Source organism: Phodopus roborovskii, unplaced genomic scaffold (assembly GCF_943737965.1).
Source record: "Phodopus roborovskii unplaced genomic scaffold, PHOROB, whole genome shotgun sequence".
NCBI lineage: Eukaryota > Metazoa > Chordata > Mammalia > Rodentia > Cricetidae > Phodopus > Phodopus roborovskii.
The window spans coordinates 6,510,356-6,537,434 of NW_026126549.1; the positions used below are offsets into that span (position 1 = coordinate 6,510,356).

Genomic DNA, 27,079 nt, shown 5'->3' on the forward strand with positions numbered 1-27,079 from the left:
GATGGTTCTAATGTGCAGGCTGGTAGAAATCTCTAGTTTGGCCTTCTGCTCTCTTAATACACACACACACACACACACACACACACACATACACCCTTTGCTCTTTTCTACTACAGGGCTTTCTCCATCACTAGAAGATGTCAATCAAATTCTGATCTTTCCCAGATGTTCTTCTACCTCACTCCTTTCCACTTACCACACAGCTTCCCCACCAAGATCCTGCTCTCTAGAGCATGGAGATTCCATCTCCCATCTCTGCCCACACCATTGCCCTGTTGTGTGCAGCAAACATCATTATCTGATCTGACATGTATGTTCGTTATCTTGCCTTTCTGAAAACACATGCTTCAATGACGGAAGGGACTTTGATCTTCCTCATCACTGCATCTCAAAATAGAACAGAGTAGGCCATCAAAAACAATTTTAAAAGAGTAAAAATCAGCACAGCACAGTCAGCAACACAGGAACAAGGCTGTCAGCACCATGATGCTTTACATAGGCCTTAGGCTTTTCTTCATTATGAACAGGAGATGCTGGCAGTGGAGAAGGGAAGGGAGATGCACACCACAGAGGTTCACCTGGACAGCAAAGGCAGGGGCTTAGCACCCAATTGATGCCACAGGTCCAAGTGTGGGAGCAGCTGGTTCTGTCAATGCACAGTCCTGTCTCTGAACCACCACTGATAATCACATCCCGGTTCCCTGGTAACCAAAGCTGGGTGAGCACATATTCCCAGATCTGAATGTGCTTCTCAGTAGGACTGAAAAAAAAAAAAAACAAAAAAACAAAAAGGAGCTTATATTCAGCCACTCCACCCTTCACTCATACTGGTCTACCTGATGGTGTGTGAGCTGTGCTGGATGTGTCTGCTACACAGTTCGCAAGAGGATGGCTGCAACCCGGCTCGGCTCTGGGAAAACAGAAGGAAGAGCAGGGGATGGTTTGTCTGTTTAGCCTTGAGCTTTCTGGCTGCCAGAGGCTGAGTGTATTATCTCCCGTCAGTAGGGAGGAAGCATTCCGGTTTCATAAGACAGGCTATGTGTGTTTGGCTATAGATCTGCAAGAACTTAGGTGCATGGACTTCGTATGTATCGTAATGTGACACAACTGTGTCTCCCAACCAGTGTCACACATATGGAGGGCTCTCTAAGCATCTGGCCCCCTCACAGTTAATTTTTTGTATCAGTGAAACAGGGCATGGAAGAGTAAATAGAGCAGACCCCTCTTTGGACTAAAGGGGCCAAACAAAGATGTATCTACACACCTGATAAGAATCAGTGTCTGGGACACTCTTTGCTTTAAATGTAAAAGTGGGTTGTGAGTCATTGTTACATCCACAGTCCATTACAATGTCATCTTGTATTTATACAATTTATTCTTGGAATACTTGGTGTGTGGTTGCTAGGCACAGCAGCTTTTGGAGCAGTCAGCAGCTGACCCCTCAGACCCGGTATGTCTGAGTGCACCAAGGCTGAGTGTGCATGGCTGATCTCCTCTCTTGGGGTCTCAAGCTTCTCCTACATTTTGCTGTCTTCTCTAAATGTAACCTTTCCTAGACAGACTGCAGTAGCAACAGCAACTGAAGAATCAACAGTCAGGTTCTATTTTCCTGAGGATCTAGGCCAGGTGCTCTCAACCTGTGGGTCATGGTTGACTCTTTCATAGGGGTCACCTAAGACCATTAGAAAACAGATATTTACATTATGATTCATAAGAGTAGCAAAGTTACAGTTATGAGTCAACAACAAAAATAATTTTATGACTGGGGATCACCACAACATGAGGAACTGTATTAAAGAGTCAAGTATTAGGAAGGTTGAGGACCACAGATTAAGGGACTTAGATTGCTTTGTCACTGTTTGAGTGAAGGGCCATATAGCTTATCGATCTGACAAGTATGTAAGATGATATCCACTCCACTAGCCTTCTTGCCCAGTGTGTGACTATGGCTTGCTTCATTCTCAGAACTGAGTAAGTTTGTATCCAGAATTGACAGCAGAAACTATAAACCAGAACTAGCTCATTTTTTCAACAAGGTGTTAAAAAATGCTATTCTTAGACCACTGGGAAAATCCTAGCCCACATAAATGGGTTCAATGTCAAAAACACATCCATAGTCTTCCACAGGCTGATGTTTCGTTGCTATTGGTCCACAGACAAAGCATACAACAGAAAATGATAGACTAGACTTCCAAGTCTGAATGGCAGGGAGAAGTGTCTGAGAGGAAAGGAGGAAGTATCCCCAGATGTGTCCTTAAGCCTACACTGTCTGTGACTACTGAAGATAAGAGGACTTACAAGAAACAAGTCAACATAGTCTTAAAAATATATCAATACCCAACAATGGAGCTAACATTGGGGACTTCTTAAAGATGGTGGGGACATACCATCACCCACATATGTTCTTGCAAAAACAAACAAACAAACAAACAGAAAAGAAACCCAACTTCTAATTAGAAAGCAATCAATCCTCCATCCAGAACAAGACGGCATCGTATTAGTTTACAAAATCTCAGCAATTTGTTCCAGAGTAAAAGAGGGAATGATGAGGCACACTGTGAGCCTTGACTGGATCTGGATTAAAGCACAGAAGACCTTCACGTGACCGCCGGGGAAATCTAAACATGGATTATACATCCCTCGGTGGTTAATCTAGTTCATGGGTGCTTATCTGACCATTTTTGTTAGATTTGAAGTCTCTCAAAATAAAATGTTTGGGGGGGGGGGCATGGCAGACCCTAAACAAGAGAGTTGAAGTAGTGCAGATACTTGAAGGTCTGGATTCAATATAGATACCACCACAAAGATCCCCCTTTCGCAGTAGGGCAAGGCCCTGCAAGTGTCCCTGCCACAGGAAAAGGGCCATAGCACAGGCACATGCAGGCTGGGGGTCCTGAGGACAGTCAGCTGCTCCTGCTATGCAACAGTTCACGTCTGTGTCTCTTTTCTCGGTGAAAAGGAGGCTGTATGTTCACTCTGTTTCAGCAATATTTTACCAGCCTGAGGTTTGTTTTCATATTGTGTTTTCTCTTCTATCTGACAGTTTGTTTTTGTGAAACAGCAAATGCTGTTGTAAATATGAAGGTATAAGGGTCACCAAACATCAGCTCTGTGAAGCTTCCCTCCATAGTGGGATAGTCCAACTGCTCTACGTGTTCCTTCTAGAATCCTCCTCTGCCACAGATCATGTATATCCCCAACCTCTGGTATAAAAACACGGGCAATTACCTCCTGAAAAGCAAGGCTTTGGTGACATATGTGTGAAAATGGCTCCAATTTTACATTTCACTGTTTTATGTAAGAACTGATCGCCTGAATTGCATAGTTGAACAGCAAGGTAACCCCAGCATTGCAGAGTGTAGGGGAGAAATCTTTGGGGTAGCAAGAGGTGAAGCCCTGGACCTCTAAGAAGTAAATCTGAAGACTATGGAAAGCATGTCCAGAGATGAACTGCAGCCCCCTACTGTGCCTAAAGGCCCTCTGCCATGGCCACAGGTCCCTGGGCTGTTTTGTAATCATTACCAACATCTACTCCCATGCCAAGACAGTCCAAAGAGTTTCTACTCAGCACTGATCACCCATGGCAGCTCCAGGGCCCTGCTCAAAGGGTGTGTGTGTATGCGCGTGCATGCGTGCCTGTGCATGTGTGTGTGTATAAACACATTCTAACGACCAAGCATCAACAATATAAAATACTGCCTTAGAGCACTCATACTCCCCACCATGGATGGAGGAGCAGGAATACTAGTGAGGGCCTGGTTTATGTTTCCAATATAGACTAAACAGGCTTTCAGAGCCGAGTCTGGTTTTAAGGCAAAATAGGTCATGAGTTTCAACCAAGTAAAACATAAATCGATCTTAGGAGATGTGGTCTGTTTAGGAAACAAGGAAGACTTATTATAATAAAAGGGGAATTTGTAACCCCAGCAACAGTGGGAGCTGGTCCTGAGTAAACTCTGAAGATCGGTACCTTTCCATTCTACTTTATTCACAGCCAAGTCTCTTCAGGAGGCTGAAACATATTGACCTGCAGCATGCGAGAGAAACACAGCACACTGAAGCAGAGTGATAGATAGCCTTCTGTGTTCTCAACTGTATTCACTACAAGGAAAAGTCGAGAAAGATTTCTGGTGGCCACTTTGGTTACTCAGCCCTGCTAACATTTATACACAGTTTAACTTCATGTTAACTGTATGTGTATGGATGTTTTGCTTTGCATATATGTCTGTGTACCACAATGCATGTCTGGAACCTTCGGAGGTGTTGGGTTCCCCTGGGAATTGAGTTACAGATGGTTGTAGGCCACCCCAATGTGTGGGTGAAAATCGAGCCTGGCTCCTCTACAAGAGCAAGTGTTCAAAGCCTCATTTGGACATGCAACTCAGGGTGACCCTTGCTGCAAGCATCTCGGGAGAAATTAAATTGCCCAAAATAATTGAAAAGAAGATGATGTGGCAGGCAAAAATCAACCCTGTTACATCAACTAATCAGACCACAATTGCAGTCCAGCCTAGTACTGCCATCCTAGGAGATGGCTTCCCAAAGCTTCCAAGTAGGTTATAGACTATCTGACTCTTCAGGGTCAAGCCATCCCAGGAAGCAAGCAAGGTTCTTCAGAGTGGCCTTATGGTTGTAAAGGCTGCCTTGGGAAGAGTCCTTGTGCTGGTCCCTGCACCTGGACACTTTTAAACATTTCTTTTTCTTTCAGAAGCCATCAGGCCTCATCAGCCAGACAGCCCGGAAAATCTGACTTTTACAGCCAACAGAATATTTCATGGTTGCCGCCATGCCAAAAAGCCAGGTTTTATGTGTAAATTCCTCCTTGGCTGGCCCCTCAAACTGACTCCTAGTAAGGGAAATTCCCACTGATGGATCACAGCAGCAAGCAGGCTTTCCTGTGTGAACAGCGATGAATTCCAGCCATGTACCCACCTCTCACTTGAACTCAAGAGTTTTCCAACTCCTAATCCAGAACACCTCTCACTAGTCATACAAGGCCCATCTGGTGGGAGTCATTGTTTTCCAGGAGTGGCTCCAGTGAGGGTTAATAGTTCTGTTCCTGAAGCCAGTAGAAGAGGCTGCTGGAGAGAAAACTGCTCTGGCACGTGTGATGCTGAGAGCCTGTGTGCATACACACATGTGCTCCTTCCTGAGGCCACAGCAGCACGATTTGGCCTGCAAGTGATCTTCCCATCCTGAGATCAGCAAAATCTCATTCAGTTACGAACACAGCACAGTTGGGCCAGGTGCCTGTGATTATGCAGCTGCTCCCATAATTCCCAGCATGGAGACCTCAAAGGATGGCAGGAAGCTGCTACAGCAACTGCAGTCACTAAACTGTCCAAAGAAGCATGCAGGAGTAGAGCCATCTACAGAGCCTCCTTCCACACTGAGCACCAATCACAAGGAGTGGATGTAAATACCTGACACAGAGCCTATCAAAGCACATATTCCAAAGCTGCTATATTCCATCTGCAAATTCCAATGCATTACTAGACACAGAAAAGAAAAATTCTAAATGACGATTCCCACCTCAGTTCTGTTTAGTCACCTTTAGTTTTCAAAACAACTGTGTGACAAGGTTTGAAAAAGAGAAATAGAAATTGCTTTCAAGTGCACTATGCTGGGGGAACTTTCTTCTTTACTTGATGGCTGGAGTGAGCTAAAGTCAAAGTTGCTTGTTTAGTCCCTGGTCCTGGAACAGTGCTCAGGGGCCATTGTTCAAAAGGGACAGCCAGGGCGGCAGGTGGTGACTGCAAAAAGAAAAGAAAATGGGATTCTGTCGAAGCAAAGAGATGACTTAGTGTATTGTTTTTGTAAACCAGCAAAAAACTCTACGACAAAGTGCATCTACAACCCAGCTTGAGGAAAGCTCTGGGTTCCTAATGCAGGTTCACAAATATAGCAACCATAATGAAATGGATGCTTTTTAATGATTTCCTATAATGGTGTTTATATATGGAAGCTTTTTACCCTATTGAAGCAATTTAATTGGAAAAATGGCAAAGGAATAAGAGGCAGGCAGCCAGTTCCAATCAACAAACACGCTGACTCTACTCTGTGCTGCACTTTAATAAGTAAGTTGTCTCAATGGAGAATCCTCCCATAGCCAACTCCTCCTGAACTTCACCATTCAGCTGTGGCTTCTGGGAAGTTTCCTCCCAGGACCCCACCTCACAGGTCCTGACCCTGCCGTGGGTCTCCTTCTACTGAACTATCCACAAATCTCCAAAGACCTGCAACAATGGATAGCATCCATTGCTACTCAGATATTTTATGTGTCCTTGGGTGTCACTGGATTGGCATACAAGGTCGTCAAAATGCCTGCCCTGTGCAGTCTGTATTCTCATGTGGGACGACTGGCAACAGGCAAGGAAATAAAAGCAACCCCAGCTTTTCTCCAGACAGTGCCGGGTGCTAGGAAGGGGGTGATGGCTTGATAAGGGAACCAGAATAAAGGGGAAAGCTTCAAGTGTGTTGTAGCAAGGGGCACTCCCTGGGGAAGAGTCAGCTCACACAGACCCTGGAGGGCAGAATCTGGCCAGGTTGGGGGGACTGTAAGAGATGGGGAGTGTGACCAGGGCTGAGAGACAGAGAGGAATAAACAGACAAGGAGTGTGGAGGCCTGAGCTCCGGGCTTCATGGGATCCCATGGTGAGGAGTCTGGATGTCAGCCCAGGTTTAAGAGGTTTGAATGTGGGAGTGCAGCCATCTGATGGCAGAATCTGCCTCTCTGCCCCACTACCGAAGAGAGCACACAGGGAGTTTGTAAGGTGACGAAAGAGTCCTCTGGGCAGGCATGAGATGCATGCTGCCATTGGCAGAGGCCATGCCCCTGCAGGGCTCAGTACTGCCAGGAAAGCTTCTGCCAGTATAGGATGGAAGAAAGAATTTGGGATGAATGATGAGGGAAAATGGAGATGCCTCATCCTGCAGACAGACAGCTGTGAGCGCCTGCCCTGGGGAATTGGTGCCACAGATGCCATGTCACATCAGGCACTTTGAGACATCCCCCAGGAGAGGAGCCCACTGAAGTAGGTTTGTGCCTGTATTTCCCAAATGTAATTATGTGACTTTTTCAGACTATAGGTCACCTATTAATTTCATAAAATACAATTTGAAAGAAACAAATGTAGGGGTCAGTGTATGGCTGGTCCTCTGCAGTGACAGAGATCTGTTGGCTGTTTGAATTGGTTTGGGTGCCTATGGCTATAGTTGGAGTGCAGAATGAGAGGTTGATGAGTCTAGACTATTACAATGCTGATATGAACTTAGCCATGTGAGACTTTTGCCTAAGGGTTGGCTGGTGGTAGATGGCAGTGTGTGTTACAACATCAAGTCTGAACGCTGGGTGCAGATGTATTTGAGGGATACAGCCTGGGCACAAAGCAAAGACCTGAACCCAGACCTCAGACTTTATGCAACTACTAAGCCTGAAGCAGTAACTTCATTCTTGTGCACACTGTTGTAAGGCTTAAGCTAGTCTCCCTTAAGAGGACATGTCTCAATGACTACTGATGAAGCTAAATCCATCTTATGTGGCCTTCTCAGCATTACGACTGCTGAGCACTGATTTCCCCATCAGATCTTAACACCAACATTCACCTGACCTCAATATCTTCCAGCATCTTTGACAGACAGGCCAATAGCTTCATTCATCCATTCCAATAGGATCTTTTAACACATGCCACAAGCCAGGTTTTAGACTAGGGGATGAAACACCACACAACTGCCAAACAGAGTTTAGTGGGATAGTCAGGCAATTGGCAACAGGATCTATAATTTCAATATTCTATAAGTAGCAAAACATTACCGCATCAGCAAGGTCAGCATAGGCACTCATGCTCATACACTCTGGGATTTTCTGAGGCTGCTCATTTACTCTGAGACTAATGGAAAGGTGTGTCCCTGCATCAGACTCCTCTGTGTGCTGCTTGCAGCTGTGGTTCTAAAGGCTCAGTCTCCAGCTGACTTCACTACCTGAACATCAACTTCTGCTTTGTCCATCACAACTTGATGTCTCCCAAAAAGATTGCTGCATCCTGGACACTCTGCTCTACTTCTTAATCTTAATATCTATTGTGTCCTTAAGTATCTCTAACCCAGATTATTTTAAGACACCTTCAGTTCATGTCCCACAAAAGGCTAATGATCTCCACCCGTCTAAAAATCTAAGAGTAAATCACCTGATCCTTCCTACCATGTTCCAACATTTGATGAATGGTCTCACCACCCATGCACTGTACACACCAAAATCTGAGACATTCACATTCATATCTCTTTTTTCATCCTGCTTCCAGTTTATGGTGGATTGAAAGAAAATGACCCCCCAAAGGGAGTGGCACTATTAGGAGGTGTGGCCTTGTTGGAGGAAGTGTGTCACCGTGGAGGTGGGCTTTGAGGTCTCTTATGTTCAAGCCATGCCTAGTCAGTCAGTTTACTTCCTGTTGCCTGCAAATCAAGATGTCGGACACTTGGATACTTCTCTAGCACCATGGATGCCTGCACACCACCATGATAAGGGACTGAACCTCTGAACTATGTCACCCAATTAAATGTTTTCCAAAGACTTGCCATGGTCATGGTATCTCTTCACAACAATAGAAAACCCAACTAAGACACAGTAGTAAGCAAATCTTCAATTCTTACCTTTTCTACATGTCAATGGTCACTATTCAATTCCTAGCCACAATCTGCCCTGCCTAGACTTTTCTAATGGTTTCTTCATTAGTTTCCCCAACACACTCGATCTGTGGATTTGCTTTCCACACTATTGAATGATGTACAAAGCAACTGATCATCTCATGCCACTGTGGGATCATCTCTCACACTGTTAAATCTTTTTAGCAGCTTCTTGTTCCTTGAAGTAAAGATTCCAACATGTTCTACATGACTCTGAATAACCTGGCTCTTACCCAACTCTCCACCCTTTGTCTTCACATCGCAACAACTCTTCACCTTCCTGAATATATTCCCCATCCTCACTAAACACCCTTACCTCCTCCTTAACCCACTTAACTGACTCAGATTCTCTGGCTCTTAGTCCACATACTACTTTCTAGATCAAGGACTTCCTGGAACCTTAGGCTAAATCAAATTTCTTTGATATTCTCATGGCACCATGATTCATGATGTTATAGCACTTATATGGATGTGTAATTAAACGTTTGTGCAATAGTCATCCTTCTCCTGGCTCTTCCTCCACCTCTCATTATCTGTGCACCTCTATCTCCAAAGACATGCAACATTTTACTCTTCTAACCCATTCAATCACAGAGCTCACAAAGTCAAACCTCAGTCAGTCTCAAGAATCCAACAGGCATTCCAAAGAAAACCACTGGTTTACAACATTCCAACCCCGACTTTCATGCTATTTGGCATGCAATAAGCAAAGTTCATGAAACAACAATATCATTCTACTGCTTCCCTGGTTGCTTTTATTTCTAAAAGACTTTATAAATCTAATTCCAAAACCCAATGATAGGCTATGTTCTGCAGTTTAAAATACCATGTATCAGATATCTCCACTGGGCTATCTCTCTATGAATATAAACGTAATTATTAACTATTTCTTAATTTGTTTTACAATCAAATTTCTTACCAAGCAATACAATCATTCTCTTAGTCATTTGGATCAATGTGTTGAGGACATTTTAGATTCTTCCTTCTTACACCAGTTGCTAAAACCCTCTAGGCTTCTTCTACTGCAAAACTCAGCCACCCATTCCATCCTTTCTACTTGCATTCTCACAACCCTGAAGGAACTGTAACTAGGAACACCACAACACTCTTTCAATATAACTTCCTGCTTTTAGAATTTTCATGAAGTGACACACATTTGAATCATACTCTCATCAACAAAGAATGCTAGTTCATTGTGGCCAATAAGGTAGTAAACAAAGGATTAAAACAAATGTGTTTTCATCCACTCACCAAATTCCTTGAGTAATTAAATTTGAACTCAGGCTGTCTTGTGTTTCTAAAGTTCTTCTTGTAACCCAGAAGCCAAAATCCTGTTAGGCAGGAAGCCTGGGAAGACTCACCCATGTCAGCAGTGACCATAGTGGACTGGTTTTCAGGGATGGACACAGAGGTCTGGTCTTGGTCCATACTTCTAGAGTCCTCGTTGACCTCTTGTTGACTCTGGCTGAGCTCTGACCGCAGTTCTGAGTATTCATCTTCCTCCCTGCAAAAGAAGAGAGTCAGCCACCATTGATAGAGGATGTACAGTGAGTCCTTGGAAAGTAGATTTTGGAAGGAAGAAATAAAGACATTCCAAAAGAAAACGGTTTTCTTATCCAGGTTTCAGGCACTGGGATTCCTTTCAAGCCATACAGATGGCCATAGCTAAAATGATGTAGTCTGTGAAACTTCAATGTTCCTTGTGCATCCACAGTTATGTACTCAACAAGACTTATGCATCAGCCTATGAGAAACATTTCCCTTCAAACATATCCTAAAGAGGTTAGAAATCTTCATCCCCCTCAAATTATGAGGTGATAAAGAACAAAGTCTACTAATGTTGAGGTTATACGTGAACAAAAACAATGAAGAATATGATGAACTACAAATTACACACCCTCATCCGCAGGGTCCCAATGGGGACTCCCTTCCTTCAACTTGACATAGGGAGGTGATAAGTTGGAGCTACCGAGAAACCTCCTATGTCCAGCTCCCACTAGACCACTGGATGGACAGACAGGTGTATTTAAGAAATACTGCATTTAGATTCCCCCAAAGAAAAGAGTGGGAAGAATACACTGAAGGCAAAATTCTATCCAGTGCCCTGTGTCCTTGATTTTTGACTTGCATTTCCAGATGGAAGGCGACACTTAAACACAGCTCCTTCCCTCCTATGTGTTCACCCTATCTTGTCTAGCCCTTCTTGGCTAGCCAACCTCTGAGTTAGGCTATTATCAAGCAGGAAAGCTTCTAACCAGAATGTACACCTCAAAGTGCCTGCCTCCTCGGCTCCTCCATATACCACCACCATACACGCCATGCCACACATGCCACACACAGACAAAAGAGAAAAGAACTCTCTTGAAAGCATCTATTTTGCAAGTGAACCCAAAGACTATATCATCAGGGGATTTCATTGTGGGCATAGAAAGCTCACTAGTGTCTACTTAGTCTGAGAGGGGTCATCAATGAAGAAAAAGATTAGAAGAGAGGGAGTTCCCCAGCTAACACTCATTTTTAAGCTGGCAGCAATCAGTGAGGGAATGGAGGGCACAAAGTCTCCAGTCCTGGGTTTTGAGTAGACCAAAATGGTAGGTCGTGTGGAGAAGGGGCAACTGGGGAGGTAAATCTACATATCAGATAAATGTGAATCTCTCTCTAAAGTTCTTGGTGCTCTCAAAAAAAAGCCATTTTCTCTTAAGGGATTTGTCTGCTTCATAAATGACCTCTGCTGTATAAGAGGTATATAAAAACCACTCGGAAAACTAGGAAGACTTCCAACAGTTAGTTACAAAGCCCCCAGCTTTATAAAATATGGATTAGAATGGGAGTGAAAGTAAAAATAAGTAGAGGTTAATAAGCTATGAATGTTAATTATTTAGACATCTACAGAAGTCACCAATAATTAGGTTTAGGCCAGGAAACAATGAGGACACCAATTTTATCAGTCACCTCTGATCTAGAGGTTAATTGTTTGTGAGCTGATACATTAGTTCCTTTTTTAGTCAGCATTTAAAATTGGCCTGGCAGATTCTGAACACATAGTCCCTGTCAAACATGCTCTATACCAAATTACTTCCAGGGATTAGTAGGTATAACTTCATAAAGGAGTCAATAAGGAGAGGGTATGAGAAGGAAAATATGATGATGGAGATATTCCCTTTGGGGTGAGTGGGAAGAATGATATCATTTTTGTAATGTCACCTGAGCCTGGATGGTTTTTATGTCATGAAATGCAAACTAAGGATCCTATTCAAGTCACTGAAGCAATAAGATGAACATAGGAAAACAACAACCGGGCAGATTCCATCTTCCAGGAGACAAACTTACCCACAACCATTTCTAACCTGAAAGTGCTGAGAGTGGACACAGCAGGATTGTGTCTCCAGGTTGTGAGACAGAAAGAGCATGCACACAGCCTTCGAGTTATGAGGTGTGCATGGTGAGGAGCAAGGTGTTTAGCAGAGCTGTCACCAAAGAGGAGGCAAAAAAAAAAAAAAAAAAAAAAAAAGATTGGCAGAAATAATAGTGTGACAAAGACGACAGTCTGGGGAGGCACAGCACAGGAGCGAATACTATCAACATCTCTTTGAGAAACATAAGGGGTGGAATGGCCTCATAGGAAGTGGGTAGGGTAAGCACACCTGATCCCTGCTGAAGTCCTTCCAATGGGAAGTTGAAGAATTCATACACAAACAGCAATCAGTAAGATGGGAAGCTATTTAATGAGAAGATCGGGATAAGGTTAGTGACCCTGTGAAATCTAAAATAGGTTAAACTCAGCCTGAAAAATAGAAGATGCAGGCAGCCCCAGGTCTCTCCCAAAGACTGCAAGAACTACTGATTTACAGGGCTTGCTTACAACCCCACAGGTTTAGATCCTGAAGGGAAGCTAGATTCTGGATTGTGCAAGGACAGAAAAACTGTCAGGGTCCTTTGGCCAGACGTCATTGTAGTATGTGCAAACCGATGATGGAGTTTCCCTGCCCTCGGGAGTACTGGTCCATCTAGAGGCAGCGGATTGAGTCTGAAGACTGGCGGTCCATGGCAGCTTCGCCAAGACTAACTAGATCATGTGTTGTGCAGATGAAGCTGTTGGGCAGCTTTGAGTCACTGCCAGTGAAGGTGTCTCACAGATGACCATCAAGAACCTCTCAAAATGACTTCATTGGCCTCTTGTTTTTGCTGCATATAGTGTGTGTGGTGTCCTGGTCTATCATCTTCACTTGATTGCCTTGAGACAAAGTCTCTGGATAAACCCAGAGCTCACCAGCAAGCTCTAGCAATCAGGTCTGCCAGTAACCACATCCAGTGTTTTTGTTTGTTTGCTTTTGATTTTTTTTCCCCAACATGGTGCTATGATCCAAATTCAGGTCATCAGGCTTGTGCAGCAAGTGTTTTTACCCACTAACCCTCCGTCCTATTCCCTAGACAGTGGCTCTTAATCTTGTGGCAGACTATTTCTTTGAGGCACAGATGTCTCCTCCCTCAACTCCATTGTTAATTCTAGGGATAAAAAAAATATGGACAATCTCCCCAGTGTGACTCTGTTTAGCCGTGAAAACAAAAGTTTAGATAAACCCTTCATCTGTGGAGTGGATGGTCCCTAAAACAGAATCACCAAGTCTCAAGTGTTTGACCTTGGTGTGTAAAGGATCACCTCATGGGATGATACACGTCCTCAGCTCCATGAACTCAGAAGTATATGAGAAGTGCTTCAAGGGACTTTGTTTAGACTTGTAATCATTAACACTTGCTTCCAGCTGTAACATTAAATAAAACAGTCTCCCAGGGAGGTTGGCTCTAGACGTGCACACACACAGCCACATGATGATCACCAGTGGCAGGAAAATCACTATGGAAGACTCCTGAAGACCAGAAGAGCCAGAATTGATATGATAAAAACAGAACATCCAAAATGTGAATATGTGGTGTGACTTACACATTACGCAACTACTATGCAGTGCAGCCTGATTCCTTCGTTTAGAACCAATGAAAGTAATCTCACACTGTAGCTCAAGGACTTGTTTTTCCTTGCTTTTAAAGAGTCATCTTGCTTCAGGGTAAAATTACTTAGTCATAGAAAGGAAATATTGATAAAAGTATAGTTTTCATTTGCTCTAGACTTGGAGCTGGACTTTTATTTACTCAAGAAAGTCTGAAATATGACATCACACATGAACTTCACACACACCCATCATTACCATGATGCTGAAACAAACTGGAAAATGGCTTCAGTGATTGCTCACTGGCTTTGGTGGCTGTCATCTAGTTGTCGTTATTAAACCCACTTGAGCTGATAGGTTTTCCTGTTTTTTAATTGATTTCACATTCTATCTTTCTTACAAATGAAAGGTAACCCTTTCTGAAATGGCTAATATAGAACAGAAATGTATTCCTCTGAATTCTCTTAGAAGATCTGATTGCAGGAGGTAGGTGTTGGGGTACAGTGTGGTTTTCTGGACCTGTGTCTCCTATTTCCCATGAGCAAAGAGGAAAACAAAGCTTATCTACGGCTTTCAGATGAGCAACTGAACAAAGGAATACCCTTCCATAGATTTATATATATATGTATATATATATATATGTGTATACATATATATGTATATGTATATATATATGTGTGTGTGTGTGGTGTGTGTGTGTGTGTGTGTATGTGTGTGTGTGTATATATATATGTATATATATATGTGTGTGTGTGTGTGTGTGTGTGTGTGTGTGTGTATCCCCCCCAGACAGAGTTTCTCTATGTAGTCCTGGCTGTCCTGAAACTAGCTGGCCTGGCACTCACAGAGATTCACCCACCTTTGGATGTGTGCCACTACCACCCAGAACAATATTCCGTTCTTATCTTAAGATTTGCTAAAAGAGCCACAGAGGAGGATTTACAGGTATTCTGCAGGGCTTATGTAGACCACACATGTAGACATGGGGAGAGAAATGGGATCTCTCTGGGGTTTATTTCGCCTTTTTAGGACCTCAATTAACCAGAACAACACACTTTGTCAGGGAGATACAGAAGTCTTGGTTCTTGTTTGAGATGCAGCACATGGTTGCCACATGGGCTGAAAGATTGGGAATAAAAGTATGGTACTGACACAGCCCTGAAATCCTAGAGGGTAGATGACATCGAAATAGACAGGCCCATCAGATGCTGCCTTGCTCCCAAGGAAGGAAGGGGCCTCTTGCAGAGAGGTTTAGGGCCGAGGCAAAGATCACAGAGATGAGTTTTTAGTGGTTTGGGGTGAGGCCATTCAATATGGAAGGTGCTAGCTAGAGAGATCCATCATGTGACTCAGGTTTCGGATAGAACTCCCAGAGGAGGGCAAAGTTCCAGACATGCAGGGTCTCAATCATAAAAGAGACCACCCAGAAGGAATAGAGATATTTTAGGCCAATGCTATAATAAGGGACATTTAGACAAGAATGGACATTTAGAACTTTCAGTTAGAAAGATTTGAGTGGCTGAGCATGGTGAGACACACTTTTAATATTTACCCAGGAGAGGTCAAAACAACAGGATCACAAGTTGGAGGCCAGCTGTTATGGTCAGTGTCAGTGGGCGTGTGGTGGGGGATGTCCTTCTGTATATATCTTTCTCTTATTGGTTTATAAATAAAACACTGTTAGGTCAATAGAGGCGGGAAGATAGGCGGGGCTAAGAGTCGAGGAGAATTCTGGGAAGAGAGGCAGAGAGAGCACTTGAGAGGATGCCATGTAGCTGCCAAAGGAGTAACAGGTCCAGACATTCTCCAGTAAGCCCAGACCATGTGGAAATACATATATTAATAGAACAGGGTTAATAATTAAGAGAGAGCTAGCCAATAAGAAGCCCTAATCATCAGTCAACAGTTTAATAATTAATATAGTGTCTTTGTGCTTATTTGAGGCTGAAGGGCAACAGGACCTAGTAGGACAAGTAACTCCAGCAACAGGCCTGAGCGAGGTGGAAGGCAACCCAGCAAGAACACTCCTCTGTGGTTTCTACTTCAGTCTTCTGACTTGCATTCCTCCCCTCCCTTGGGCTTCCATAGATGATGGAACTGTAAGATGAAATAAAACTTTTCTTTCCCAAGTTGCTTTTGGTGTTTATCACAGCAACAGAAAGCAAACTAGGACAACCAGCTTGGGCTAGATGCTATCTCAAAATAAACAAACACTAAATACATAAATATTGTTGGGCTGGCATGGGAGGCCATGTGCACAGCATGTGTGGGGCTGTGGGTTCTATCTCCAGCATTGCAAAAGAGAAAAGGGGAGGAGGGAAGAGAAGGGGAGGGAAGGAGATTTGGGAGAAAGAGAGAAATCATTAGCATCTTATGCTGCTCAAGCTGCCAAAACAGAATACCACAGACTGGGTGGTTTAAACAACAGAGATGTGTCTTCTCACAGTTCTGAAGGCTGGAAAGCCCAAAAGCATTGCTAGCACGGTCACTTTCTGGAGAGGTCCTCTGCCTGGCTTGCAGACAGTTGCCTTCTAATTGTGTCATCACATGGCGGCAGCAGCGAAGGAGGGAGGCTGATCACACAAGCCAGCTCTCCAGCCTCTGTTTTCATGAAGGCAGTTCCTGCCACGAGAGCCCTCCCCTGGTGAATCCATCTGACCCAAATCATCTCCCACAGGCCCATCTCCACACATCACACTGGTGATGACCAGATGAGGGAAGGCAACTTTCAGTCCATAGAAAACGGGGCTTGGGGAAATCTGCTGGGGCAAGTAGGCAGACAGCAGGGAGCCCAGAGTGAATGAGAAATAAAGCAGAGAACAAGGGTGAGCCATGAAGGTTAATAGGGAAAGGCTGGTGCTACAAGAGTTCCTTATGGGAAAGAAAAGATCTCATGTTCAATTTGCTTAGACATCATTCCTTTTCTTTTTGGACCCAAAGTGTTCTATGGTCATATATTTTTTATGTTTTCTATCCCATTATAAAATCTTCCCAAGTCGCTGGGCAGTGGTGGCACACCCCTTTAATCCCAGCACTTAGGAGGCAGAGGCAGTTGGATCTCTGTGAGTTCAAAGCCAGCCTGGTCTACAAAGCTACACAGAGAAACCCTGTCTAAAAAAAAAAAAAAAAAAAAAAAAAAAAAAAAAAAGAAGAAAAAGAAAAGACAAAAATCTCTCCAAGTCAAACATTATAAAATCACTTATAATACACTGTGAAGTGAAAGAGCACATATTATAAAAAACCATATATGTCTGTGTGGCACATGATCCAGTATGTTTAAAATACCCATTAGAAAAAGTTTCAGGACATATACGCAAAATGTTCAGTGTTCATGTCTAGGAGATGTGATTTAGAGTGCATTTGGCAGGGATCCGTTAGCAAAATAAACGGTCCCTAAAAGATTCAAACAGAGAACATTGCACTCAGGCATATCTGTCCTTGCAAGGCTGGTGGAAGGATGGAGAAGACAGAGGAGGGTGGGTGGGTGGAGGCCACCCTAGCTCTGGTCCCCCAGAAATCAGGCACCTGTTGCTGCTGGTATATACCTGTCCAAAACTTTGTGTCTGGCCAGTCAAGGCAGACATCTACATTGCATGTGCTGCCCCTATCATGACCTTGTGGGAATAGTTAATGCCTCTACTTCCTCCCCGACCCTTCTTCACTAGACTGAAAACTATCCAGAACACCGCTGGGAAGGGGGTCTGGGAAGTAGCCCAAGGGCCCAGAATGTCTCCGATTTGGGGGAGTAGAGAAAGAACAGTCTACACTTGATGACTGCTGAGTGATCATCCAATACATCCTCGTGATCAGATAAATTTCTCAACCACAACAGTAATAGTGTCAACCTTCTGTAACTGTCCCTCTGGTCAACTAAATGAATTCAGCTGCTTCTCAAAATGGGTGACCCACTACACTACATGTGTCATCAGCTATTGTATCTATTGTCAGGGAACCTCCTCGAGCCAATGGCAAACCTGACTAGACATTATGAAACACAGCCACCAGATTGTAAGCTTCACCAATTCACCACACACAAGTAGCAGAAAAATCAAGAGCAGAAACAAAATGCATCTATACGAAACCAGAAAAACATGTGCATTTAGCTATCTATCTCCTTTACTAGACACGAGGCTGGCGCTGTCATTATATATAAAAAAAAAATCTTCCTCTTTTTTTTTTTTTTTTTTTTTTCTCTCTCTCTACTAGGAAATCTGCTTCTTCTGGTTTGGGCAATACCTCACTTAGTTAGACTTAGTTGCTTCTTTCTTCCTTTTCTTTCTTTCTTTTTTTAGGGATTTGTTTATGTGCACGAGTGTTTTGCCTACAGGTACGTGTATGCACCATATGGTATGTTCCCCGGCAAGAGCAGGTTATCAGACTCCCCAAACCAGAGCTTCTGTAGGTGCTAAAACTACCACATAGGTTCTAGGAATTGAATTCATGTGCTCGGCAAGAACAGCAAGTGCCCTTAACCGCTAAGCCACCTCTCCAGCTCAGAATTAGCTTTTCTTACCTAGTAAAGTAGTCCAAAATTCTTTATTCTTAAAAGGCCTACCCCTGTATTAGCTTACTCTGATCTGTTAACTCTAACTGCTTACAATTTCTAGGCAGTAGCCTAGCAATGCCTCCCTCACCTGTCACTCTAGCCAACACAATAACTTTTTCTTTGTAGTTCAGTGGCATGTGGCATTCTAAGAAACATCAAATGCTAAGTCTTTTCTGTCAAACAGCATAAAGCTTATTTAGGACAAGGGATTTGATTCTTCTTATCTCTCCCACCTTGGAAGACTTTCATGCAAATCTTTTTATCTCTTCCCTTTTAGGCCTTTATGCAAACGTTTTAACACCTCTACCCAGTAACTTTTTTTTTTTTTTTGCACCTTCCCCTTCCTCCCTTCCTTCATGTCCTTTGCTTTGCATATTGTAAAAGTAGCCAACGTTGAAGGAGCAAAAGGTCAGATCCAGGACAATGGAGAAAAGACAGTTACCACCTGTACTAGAATAAAACCCAAGTGCACTTCCTACCCCACATGCTAACCCTCCCCATTTGGGTTCTGATGCATTCTTTTTGCAAAAATAGTAGCCTCACTGAGCTATCTTTGCTTTGTTCGCACGTTCCTTTGGGAGACACTGACACCTAGATTATTCTGTTTCTAAGAGCATGGATTCTGCAAAGGGCCATGTGGTTAACTGTGGCACCGTTATCATATTCTTCATGTTCCCTTAACACTTGTCAACTAGGAGAGCTTGATGTTGCAGGGATGAAAAGCAAACATTTTTGGTGTGGGTTTTTAGGTGCATAACTAAGAAGAGAATTCAGAGTCATACGAGGATGAGGACACATACACTTCCACTACTTTTTTTTTTTTACTTTTAGATTTTTTTTTTTTTTCTTATTTTATGTATTGAACGCTCTATCGGCATGTACAACTTTATGCCAGAAGGGGGCATCGAATCCCATTACAGATGGCTGAGTCACCATGTGGTTGCTGGGAATTGGACTCTGGGATATGCAGCCAGTGTTAACTGCTGAACCATCTCTCCAGCCCTCCACTCCTTCTACTTTCCCTCTTTGTCCTTGGATATCAGGAAAAGGATACAAGCAGATACTGGGGTACGTCAGAGCAGTTAAAAACTCATCCATGGTGTGTTGTTCCCGAGCTGGGGCAGCCATAGCAGATCAAGGTAGATGACAAAAACAATTCCTGAAGTGCTGGAAGCTGGGGCCACGCCTTGGCCTATGGAGTTCAGAGGCCAGGAAGAATGTTTCTCAGTAGCCTACATGTTACAACCTGGCCACAAGTCCCCTCAAGGAGCAGCTAGCTTATTTACATAATGAAAACAGGTAGGGGTTATGTAATGTGACATCTGCACAGATACAAACCTCCTTTACATAAGATGCACAAATACATGTTGATGGTCAACCAGCCCACATGGTATTCAAGTGAAGCAGTCAGGCTATTACCTCCTATTTAAACATCTTGATATTGAGTTGTTCTCTTGATATGTATTGTACATATATTTCCAACGGACTACACCCATTCACTGTCACCTTCTCAAGTTTTTAAAAGTGTAACTCATTTTTAACGAAGTCACCAATTTTGCCAGTGTCCTCTGTAGGGCTCTTTGAAATCTGCTACAATCATATCTTTGGGCTAAAACCTTTTCTTTGCTCATGTATTTCTAACCCACAATCACTGTGTAGATCAGGATATAATTTTAAAACCTTAAGGTTCTAAATTAGAATATGAAATTTATTGTGCGGTTCCAAGTCAGTGTAAAATTTTCCATGATTTTGCCCAGAAAACAGATGCCCATTAGCACCCTCACTAGGAAGCCCCATCATTACTGCAACTCTCAGAGTTGGAACAAAATCCATCTCAAGTTTTTTTTGTGAGCCAGAACTTCTCCAGGGAGAATTCAGAGCAGCTGCCTCTGCGATTCTTTCAATTATGGCTTATGTGAATGCTTCATGAACACAGCAGCCTTTGTCCAGGAATGTAGGTACTAAACACTGCTCTCTCTGCATAGGGATGCTCTCCATCCATCACAGTGAGCTCCTCAGCAAGTCTCCCTGCGGCACAGGGAAGATGCAGGGAATGGAGTACAGTGTTGCAAACTCAGGAGCCAAATGGACCCATAAGCCAAGGAAGCAGAGCCCCTGAAGGACATCTTCAGGGAAAGAAAACTAAGCAAAACTGAGTCTCGGCTCCAACTCTGCCTCTGCTTCTGCTAAACATAACTGTAACCGCTCTCCATCAGCACTTCTTTTACACCTGCCTTTCTCACCAGTAAACTGATGGATGGGTCAAGCCATTCTTTCCAGTGGAGAGATGGGTCAAGCCTTGCCTTGGGTATCTGCTAATAGGGTAAGTGTCACAGATGATATACAACTTGGGATAAGCTCAAAATATTAACAGATTATCTAGAAACCCATATAATGCTTAGCTGTAAGCCACATCCATGAGTCTCAGAGGCACTAAGGGAGGGAGGAAGTGAGTCTGGAGAAGATTGATGAACAAAGGAGGCAGGAAGGACATCAGACTGGACAGAGCAGCACCCACCTAGAATTCATTAATAAGGCATTTCACTCTGTTGCTGATTCTATATCCTTGGCAATAAGCTGGGGGTCACAGCTCCCACCCTGTCTACCTGCTGGGGTGCTTGTGAGGATCAGAATGCAGCACATTCAGGACAAACTCAGGCTAGATGGAGCAGCCATACCTGATGGTGGTGCCTTGCAGACGGTCTATCTTCTTGTTGAGCTCTGCAATGATGCTGTGGAGTTCTGTGATGCGCTCCTCATAGCGAAGTGTCGTGCGCTCCTGGACATCTTCATGCTCTCTCATGAGGTGTGACTGCTCACACTAGGACCAAGAACACAGGACAGAAGACAGACATGTGGGTGTGTTGACATGCCTTTCAGAGAAGGATTCTGCACTTTATGGCTTCAAACCATTGCCCTCAACACTGGTATGCCCCAAATAAGATACTTACCTGCTCCAACCTCTTGTAGCCCCAATTAAAATTTATAATGCCTCAGGAGGAGACACAGGATTTTGCCTTTCTAAAAGTACTTTGCTCTGTCTCACCCTCTGCAGATCCCTGTTGGCTCCTAAGCAAGAACCTAACCTAACGGACATGAGGCCATCAGATTCTGAATCTTGAGTGAATGACTCTAAGTAATGTACCTAAGTTTGCAGAGGTAATTCATCCACAGCCTTGAAGGCCAGCTGTTAATTCCCTCCACCAGTTTCCTTCATTTTCCATAGTATACTTCAGTTACTTTTCAACCTAAAACATTAAGTGGTATAATGGCTGTTTCGGTGGGGGTGGGGTGACTCGTTTATGTTATCCAATATCCTCTTCTTCCAAACTATAAACTCCCAGAAGGCAGACACTAGATATTCCATCATGTATCCCTAGCCACCTCCCCCGCCCTGGTGGCATATGGCCCAGCTCACTGTGGGTGATCTTGGAGTGTTATAAAATGAGTAAATGGCAATGTGTCACCGCCATGAAGGCTACTTTATAGAAATAATGACAACAGAGGCCTGGAAGCTTCCCTCTGTCTATGTACTGATGGAGTAAAGAATCAGTGCATGTTATGAAAATACATTTGCAGAAGGAATTTAAACCATAAGGAAGCAGTCCCCCATTAGTTCTCTCTACCCTTCTCAATTCCCCTTAGGCAGTGGCAGCTGATATCATTTACATAACAATAAAACATCCTAGGTGATGGAACAAGTGGTCTAGCTCTGGCCTTGTCTGCTCAACTCAGCGGTTATTAATTTCCTGTCCAGCAGGGAAACTTTAATTTTACTTTCAACACGGTTTTCCGAATGCCAAGAGCCATATGTGCTGACCGGCCAGCTCTGCAGGTGGGCATTTTCAAGCCTGTGGCAGGGAAAGGGTAAGGCTTCTTACACACTCCCTTCCCAAATCTGCTGTTTCCAATGCTATCATCCATGGCAGGGAGCTGGGGACCCTCAGAAGTTCAGAAACACTCAGGTGGGCAAGCAAGGTCTTTGGATGCTCTACCAGAGACCTTCATAGGAGAGCTGCTTTCAGAACACTGATGTGAACAACTGTGTTCCATGATAACCTCCACTCAAAGTGAAGCCACTGGAGTCAGTGGGTCCAGACGTAAGAGCGGGGCCACTTCTAAGAGGCTGGAGACATTGTTCAGTGGTTCTGGGTTTAATCCCTAGTACCCAAGTAAGCCACGCCTAAGGGGAAACTTTACTAAGCTAAGTTTCATCCACAATCCACTATCTTTAGGAGTAAAGAGAAGTCCACAAAATGTTAGTATGTCAAAGCCTACAGAATACATGCTCTGGTGGAGACTGAACAGAGAATGATGGCGGGGCAATGCCAGGCTCTGCTTCGGACTCTGCCAGAGCTATGCTGGCTTTCAACATCCAATCCGCTAGACAAAGGTTTCAGTGCCATACTTCCCACGCTCGCTTAACCAGCCTCCATGTTCCCACCATCTCTCTCTCCTTCCTCCTTTTCGAACGACAGGCCACTCCCACCACCTAGCCTGTCCAGAGACTGCAGAACCCCATCAGCAATGAAGAGGTTCAGTTTTTAGATGAGGTAAGGGCATTGAAGTGACTTGGGAGCTAGCACAAGACAACACAGGCATCCCCGCAGACTGCTCAGGCCCACCCTAAACAAAGATCCCATGGGGATGGCTGGATTTCAGAGACACCAGATGGAGAGGCAGAGTGTGACATGTGGTGCTGAACCACCTTTGCCCCTGGTGCTGGCTGAAAAGTCTGCCTGGAGGGGCGTGCAGAGTGACAGACTACAGGAAGCCTAAACTCAGCCAGGGATAGCACTTGCAGCTAAAAGGAGGACAGTCAGGAGAAACAACCCTTTTAGCTGAGGGTGAAGATGTTTGGCTCGCAACCCTCCATTTTCCCCTAAGTATACTTTTTTAAAGCACTGGGAAGCCTCTTCAGCTCTACTTGTGTCAAATGAACTAAAGGAGCCCTGGAGTCTTGGGAGAATACGAAACACAGACACAAGTAGGTGGGAGAGAAGGTGGTAGCCCGGTGCTCCTGTCCCTGTCCCTGTCCCTGCGCAGTGCCGGCATCCAGGAGTTATTCACGATAATCTGTAGTGATTAATTACAAGTGACAACTCAGAATGCAGTCTCTGTTCTATCTCTGATTTTCTAATTTCTTTTTTATTTCTTAGTCTAGCCAATGGTCTGTCTTAGCCATTGAGAACCAGCTCTTTGTGTCAAGGGTCCTTTGTGTACTCTTAGGTTCAGGTTCACTTATTTCTGGTGTGATCTTATTTCTTTCCTTCTACTAATTTTAGGTTCCGTTTGTTTTAGTGTTTTTTAGCATCTTAAGATACAGTGAAAGGTTTGAGATTTCTCTTTTTTAAAATATAGGCATAACTTATCATAAGCATTCCATGTATTTTTGCTATACCCCAACAAGCTTCATTACATTGTACATTCATTTTCATTTTTTTTTTTTTTGGATAACAAGTTTCAAAATGATTTCTAATTTTTCAGTTAGTCATTGACATATTTGTATAACATGGAAAGATCCACTCAAGTTTTCACAAATTCATTCACATAATCCTCTTTCAAATGGTGTTTCTGTCCTCCCCAACCCCCCGTCTGTTGGGGACTCCACCCGGAAGATAAGCATTAGCAACCCTACAGAGATGGCCAGCAGAGCCTTCACCAACACTTTGTGTATTGTTGCCTCCTGTACACAAAATGCAGCTGTACTTCCCTTCCTCCTTGAAGCTAATATAGGCCCTGGAAATTGTTTTGGCCAATGAGATGGGTGATTACACACCATTTTGTCATTAAGGAAGTCTTGTAGGATTTACCAGGCCATATTCCAGATCATGGTGAGTATCAACATTCCAGATGAGATAAGCTAATATACAAACTTGGATCTAGGTGAGGTGCATGAACACACACACACACACACACACACACACACACACACACATACACACACACCTCTACCTCCATGCGCTCCTAGTAAGATATCTGGTATCTGGAATTGCTTGTTATTACTGCATAGTGACTAATCAAATCATTCTGTACATGGGAAAACAGACTAATATGAAGTGATATGCAAAAACTGCTAGAAAACAAACACCACCCCCCACCCCACCCCCGGAAAAAAAAAAACACCTTTTAATTCTGTTTGAGTTACCTGGTAATATCCATATCCTCCCCTCCCTCCTCCTTCCCCTCCAAGCTTCTCATAGGCACTAATAAACATCAAGAAATACTATGTTTGTACCAAACAAAAGCCACAAAACCTGGACATCTCCAACCGCACCCCTAAGGAGGAAAGAAGCACCCAAGTGCACACAGTGTGTGAAACTGGGGATTGCCAGCTTCTGTAGGTTGGCCCGACCGCATGTCTATCATTCAGTGATTACTTATTTAACAGCAGCTGGGAGTAACAAGAGTTTTCACTGTACCTTTACCATCTGGTTATTGTTGTTTCCTTTGCTTTACCATACACACAAATGCCTGCTGCATTTCCAAAGAAAAAAAGGCAAAAAAGAGCTTGAAACAACATGCCTCTGCTTTCTTCCCCATTATTGCACTAATTGTATCTTGGGCTCTTCCTCCTGTTCTAAATTCAATTTCTGACTGATGTTACCAGTATAACAAAGCCAGAAAGGCCGTGGCTGTGGCGCCTTGCCTACACATTTCTAGAGGTCAGTATCACTGGGAGTCTAGATTTTCCCTATGGCTACAGATTTTCAGTTTGTGACTAAATATTAGAGTGTTTTGTTTTTCCTGGATTTTTTTTTTTTTTTAAAAAATCTGGCACTTGATATATACCCTGAGCTCCTTTCTAAGCCCTTAACACTATCATGATAAGGGAAGAATGAAACCCCCTGTGAATACCTGTATCTAGCCATATATACTGCCGAAGCTGCCTAAGTACAATAATAATGTTTACTATAAATGAACCCCAGGGCCAGTGACATGAGCCAAAGGGTAAAAACACTAAGCTGAGGATTGTGTTCCTGGGAGTCATGTGACGGTAGGAGAGAAGCAAGTCCTGCAAGTTGTCCTGTGACCTCCAAAGGTCCACTGTGGTATGTATGTGTACAAACACATACACATACGTACACAAAAACATGGTAAAAAAAAAATAAAGTAAAACAAGCAAAAGCATCATTTTAACTGCTGTGAATACAATGCCTTAGGTGTGGTGGCTCTGCCAGCTGTATTATCCCAAATAAAGCCTTGAGATGACCTGTCTGGGAATGCGGGGCCTGTTGGAAAAGCCTGTGCTGTGTGGTGACACTGGGGGGCTTTATGGTTTTGTTAATGTTGTGCAATGGGTTTTCGCTTACTCCACAGAGGCCACTGGTCCTTAATCATCACATTCGTCTTGGCTGTCAAACCTAAGAGCATTATCAACTGGCTTCTTGAAAAATGCAATGCCATCATTAATGTGTTAACCCCATCACCATCCTGGGGAGGGGGTCGGTACTTCTCCCTTTTAAAATATGGCTAGAAGTGATGTTACTTCCTCAGGGTCACACTGGCCTGGTCACAACCAATAGTGCTCAGGGTATTCCAATTCTGATTCTAAGCTCCGTGGCAGTTCTCCTTAGAGGAAGGGGAGGGGAGAGCAAGCCGGCATATGGGGGGGGGGTGCAGATTCAAATGCCAAGGAGGAGCACAGAGCTGCAGCAGTCACCAGGTCACCACAGAATGCTGTTCGTAAAGAAGAAAGAACAAGGGAGCCAACAAAGAAAATGCCTGCAAACTACATCTTCATATGAGGGGGTAAAAAGCACATAAAAAGAAAATACGCTGTCTATTCCATTTCATTGAAACTGCATGTTTTCTTTCTTGAAAGCCTGTGTGTAATGACTCTAGGGGCTTGCTTTCTGAAGACAGAGAGCTTTGAAATAGCAAGTGCCCCATCCCACTGCAAACGTGAACATGGGCGCAGTTCAGGTCTGTGCACCCGCTCAGTTTGCTAGAGTAGGGATGAGTCCCTTGTATTATGCCAGAAGCAGTTTGTTGCACAGCGGCAGAAAATGAATACAAGAATTCTGTGTCCCCTGTCTTACTGATGTTGGCTCCCCACCGAGCATTTCACCTCCATCTGATGACTCTCTCTGAAGTTCCGTCCAGGATCGATCTCACCATCCTAATTTAGCAAACCTACCTTTACTCAACCAATTCCGGTGTTATCAATAACACTGGACAAATGTTGGGTTTCTTCTGGCGGTCCCCAATGAATGTAAGCCCCGTTTATTGTTTACAATTTTGTTTCATCATGGCACGGTAATATTTGGAGATGGTAAAACTTCCTCCAGCTCCAAAAGGAATTTCACATGCAGTTGCTCTTCAAGAAGCTGAGAGAGCTTCAAATATACACTATTTGCCCAGGCATGCATCAAGAGAACATGGCACTGTGGGCTCATTGTGTTTAGCTTTTCCAGAATCAGTCCATCTTTATAATGGAATCAGGGTAGCTAGGCTGACATTTTCTTACATTCTCTTTCCTAGATCTTAGGGGTTTATTTGTTTGTTTTTTATTGGAAGGCATCTCTCTGATGAAGTGTGCCTCTGCCTCCCAAGTGCTGGGATTAAAGGTGTGTGACACCAACACCCGGCTCTGTTGTCTTTTTACTGTCTCCTGAACAAACAGGTTTGACTTTGCAGACACAGATTCTAATGAATATCATACTGGTTGTGCTTTAAGGTCCAAGACTGTGGGGTTTGCCAACTCTAAGTTGAAATCATGTGCAATTTTCTTTGAAAACAATGAAAGCTAGAGAGGCGGGAGAGTGGTGAGAGGCTTCTGCTTGTATCTGTGTGGGTTCACACATACACACAGAAGGAGAGAGGGGAGGGCGGAGGGGAGGAGGAAGGGGAAGAGAGGGGGAGAAAGAAAAATGGGGGGAGGGGGTCTCACCAATAATAACCA

At 43.7% G+C, this 27,079-nt stretch overlaps 1 protein-coding gene across 2 annotated transcripts in view; it reads right to left on the reverse strand.

Moving 5' to 3' along the window:
- The window catches only part of Mcc (MCC regulator of WNT signaling pathway), a 339,919-nt gene that overhangs the window by 59,846 nt on the left and 252,994 nt on the right, over nucleotides 1-27,079 (reverse strand). For both annotated transcript variants that reach the window (XM_051201036.1, XM_051201037.1), the window contains 2 exons: nucleotides 20,853-20,995; nucleotides 10,044-10,186 (listed from right to left, as the gene is read on the reverse strand). In XM_051201036.1, coding sequence (XP_051056993.1) covers nucleotides 10,044-10,186; nucleotides 20,853-20,995 — 286 coding nt within the window. The remainder of the gene's footprint in view (nucleotides 1-10,043; nucleotides 10,187-20,852; nucleotides 20,996-27,079) is intronic.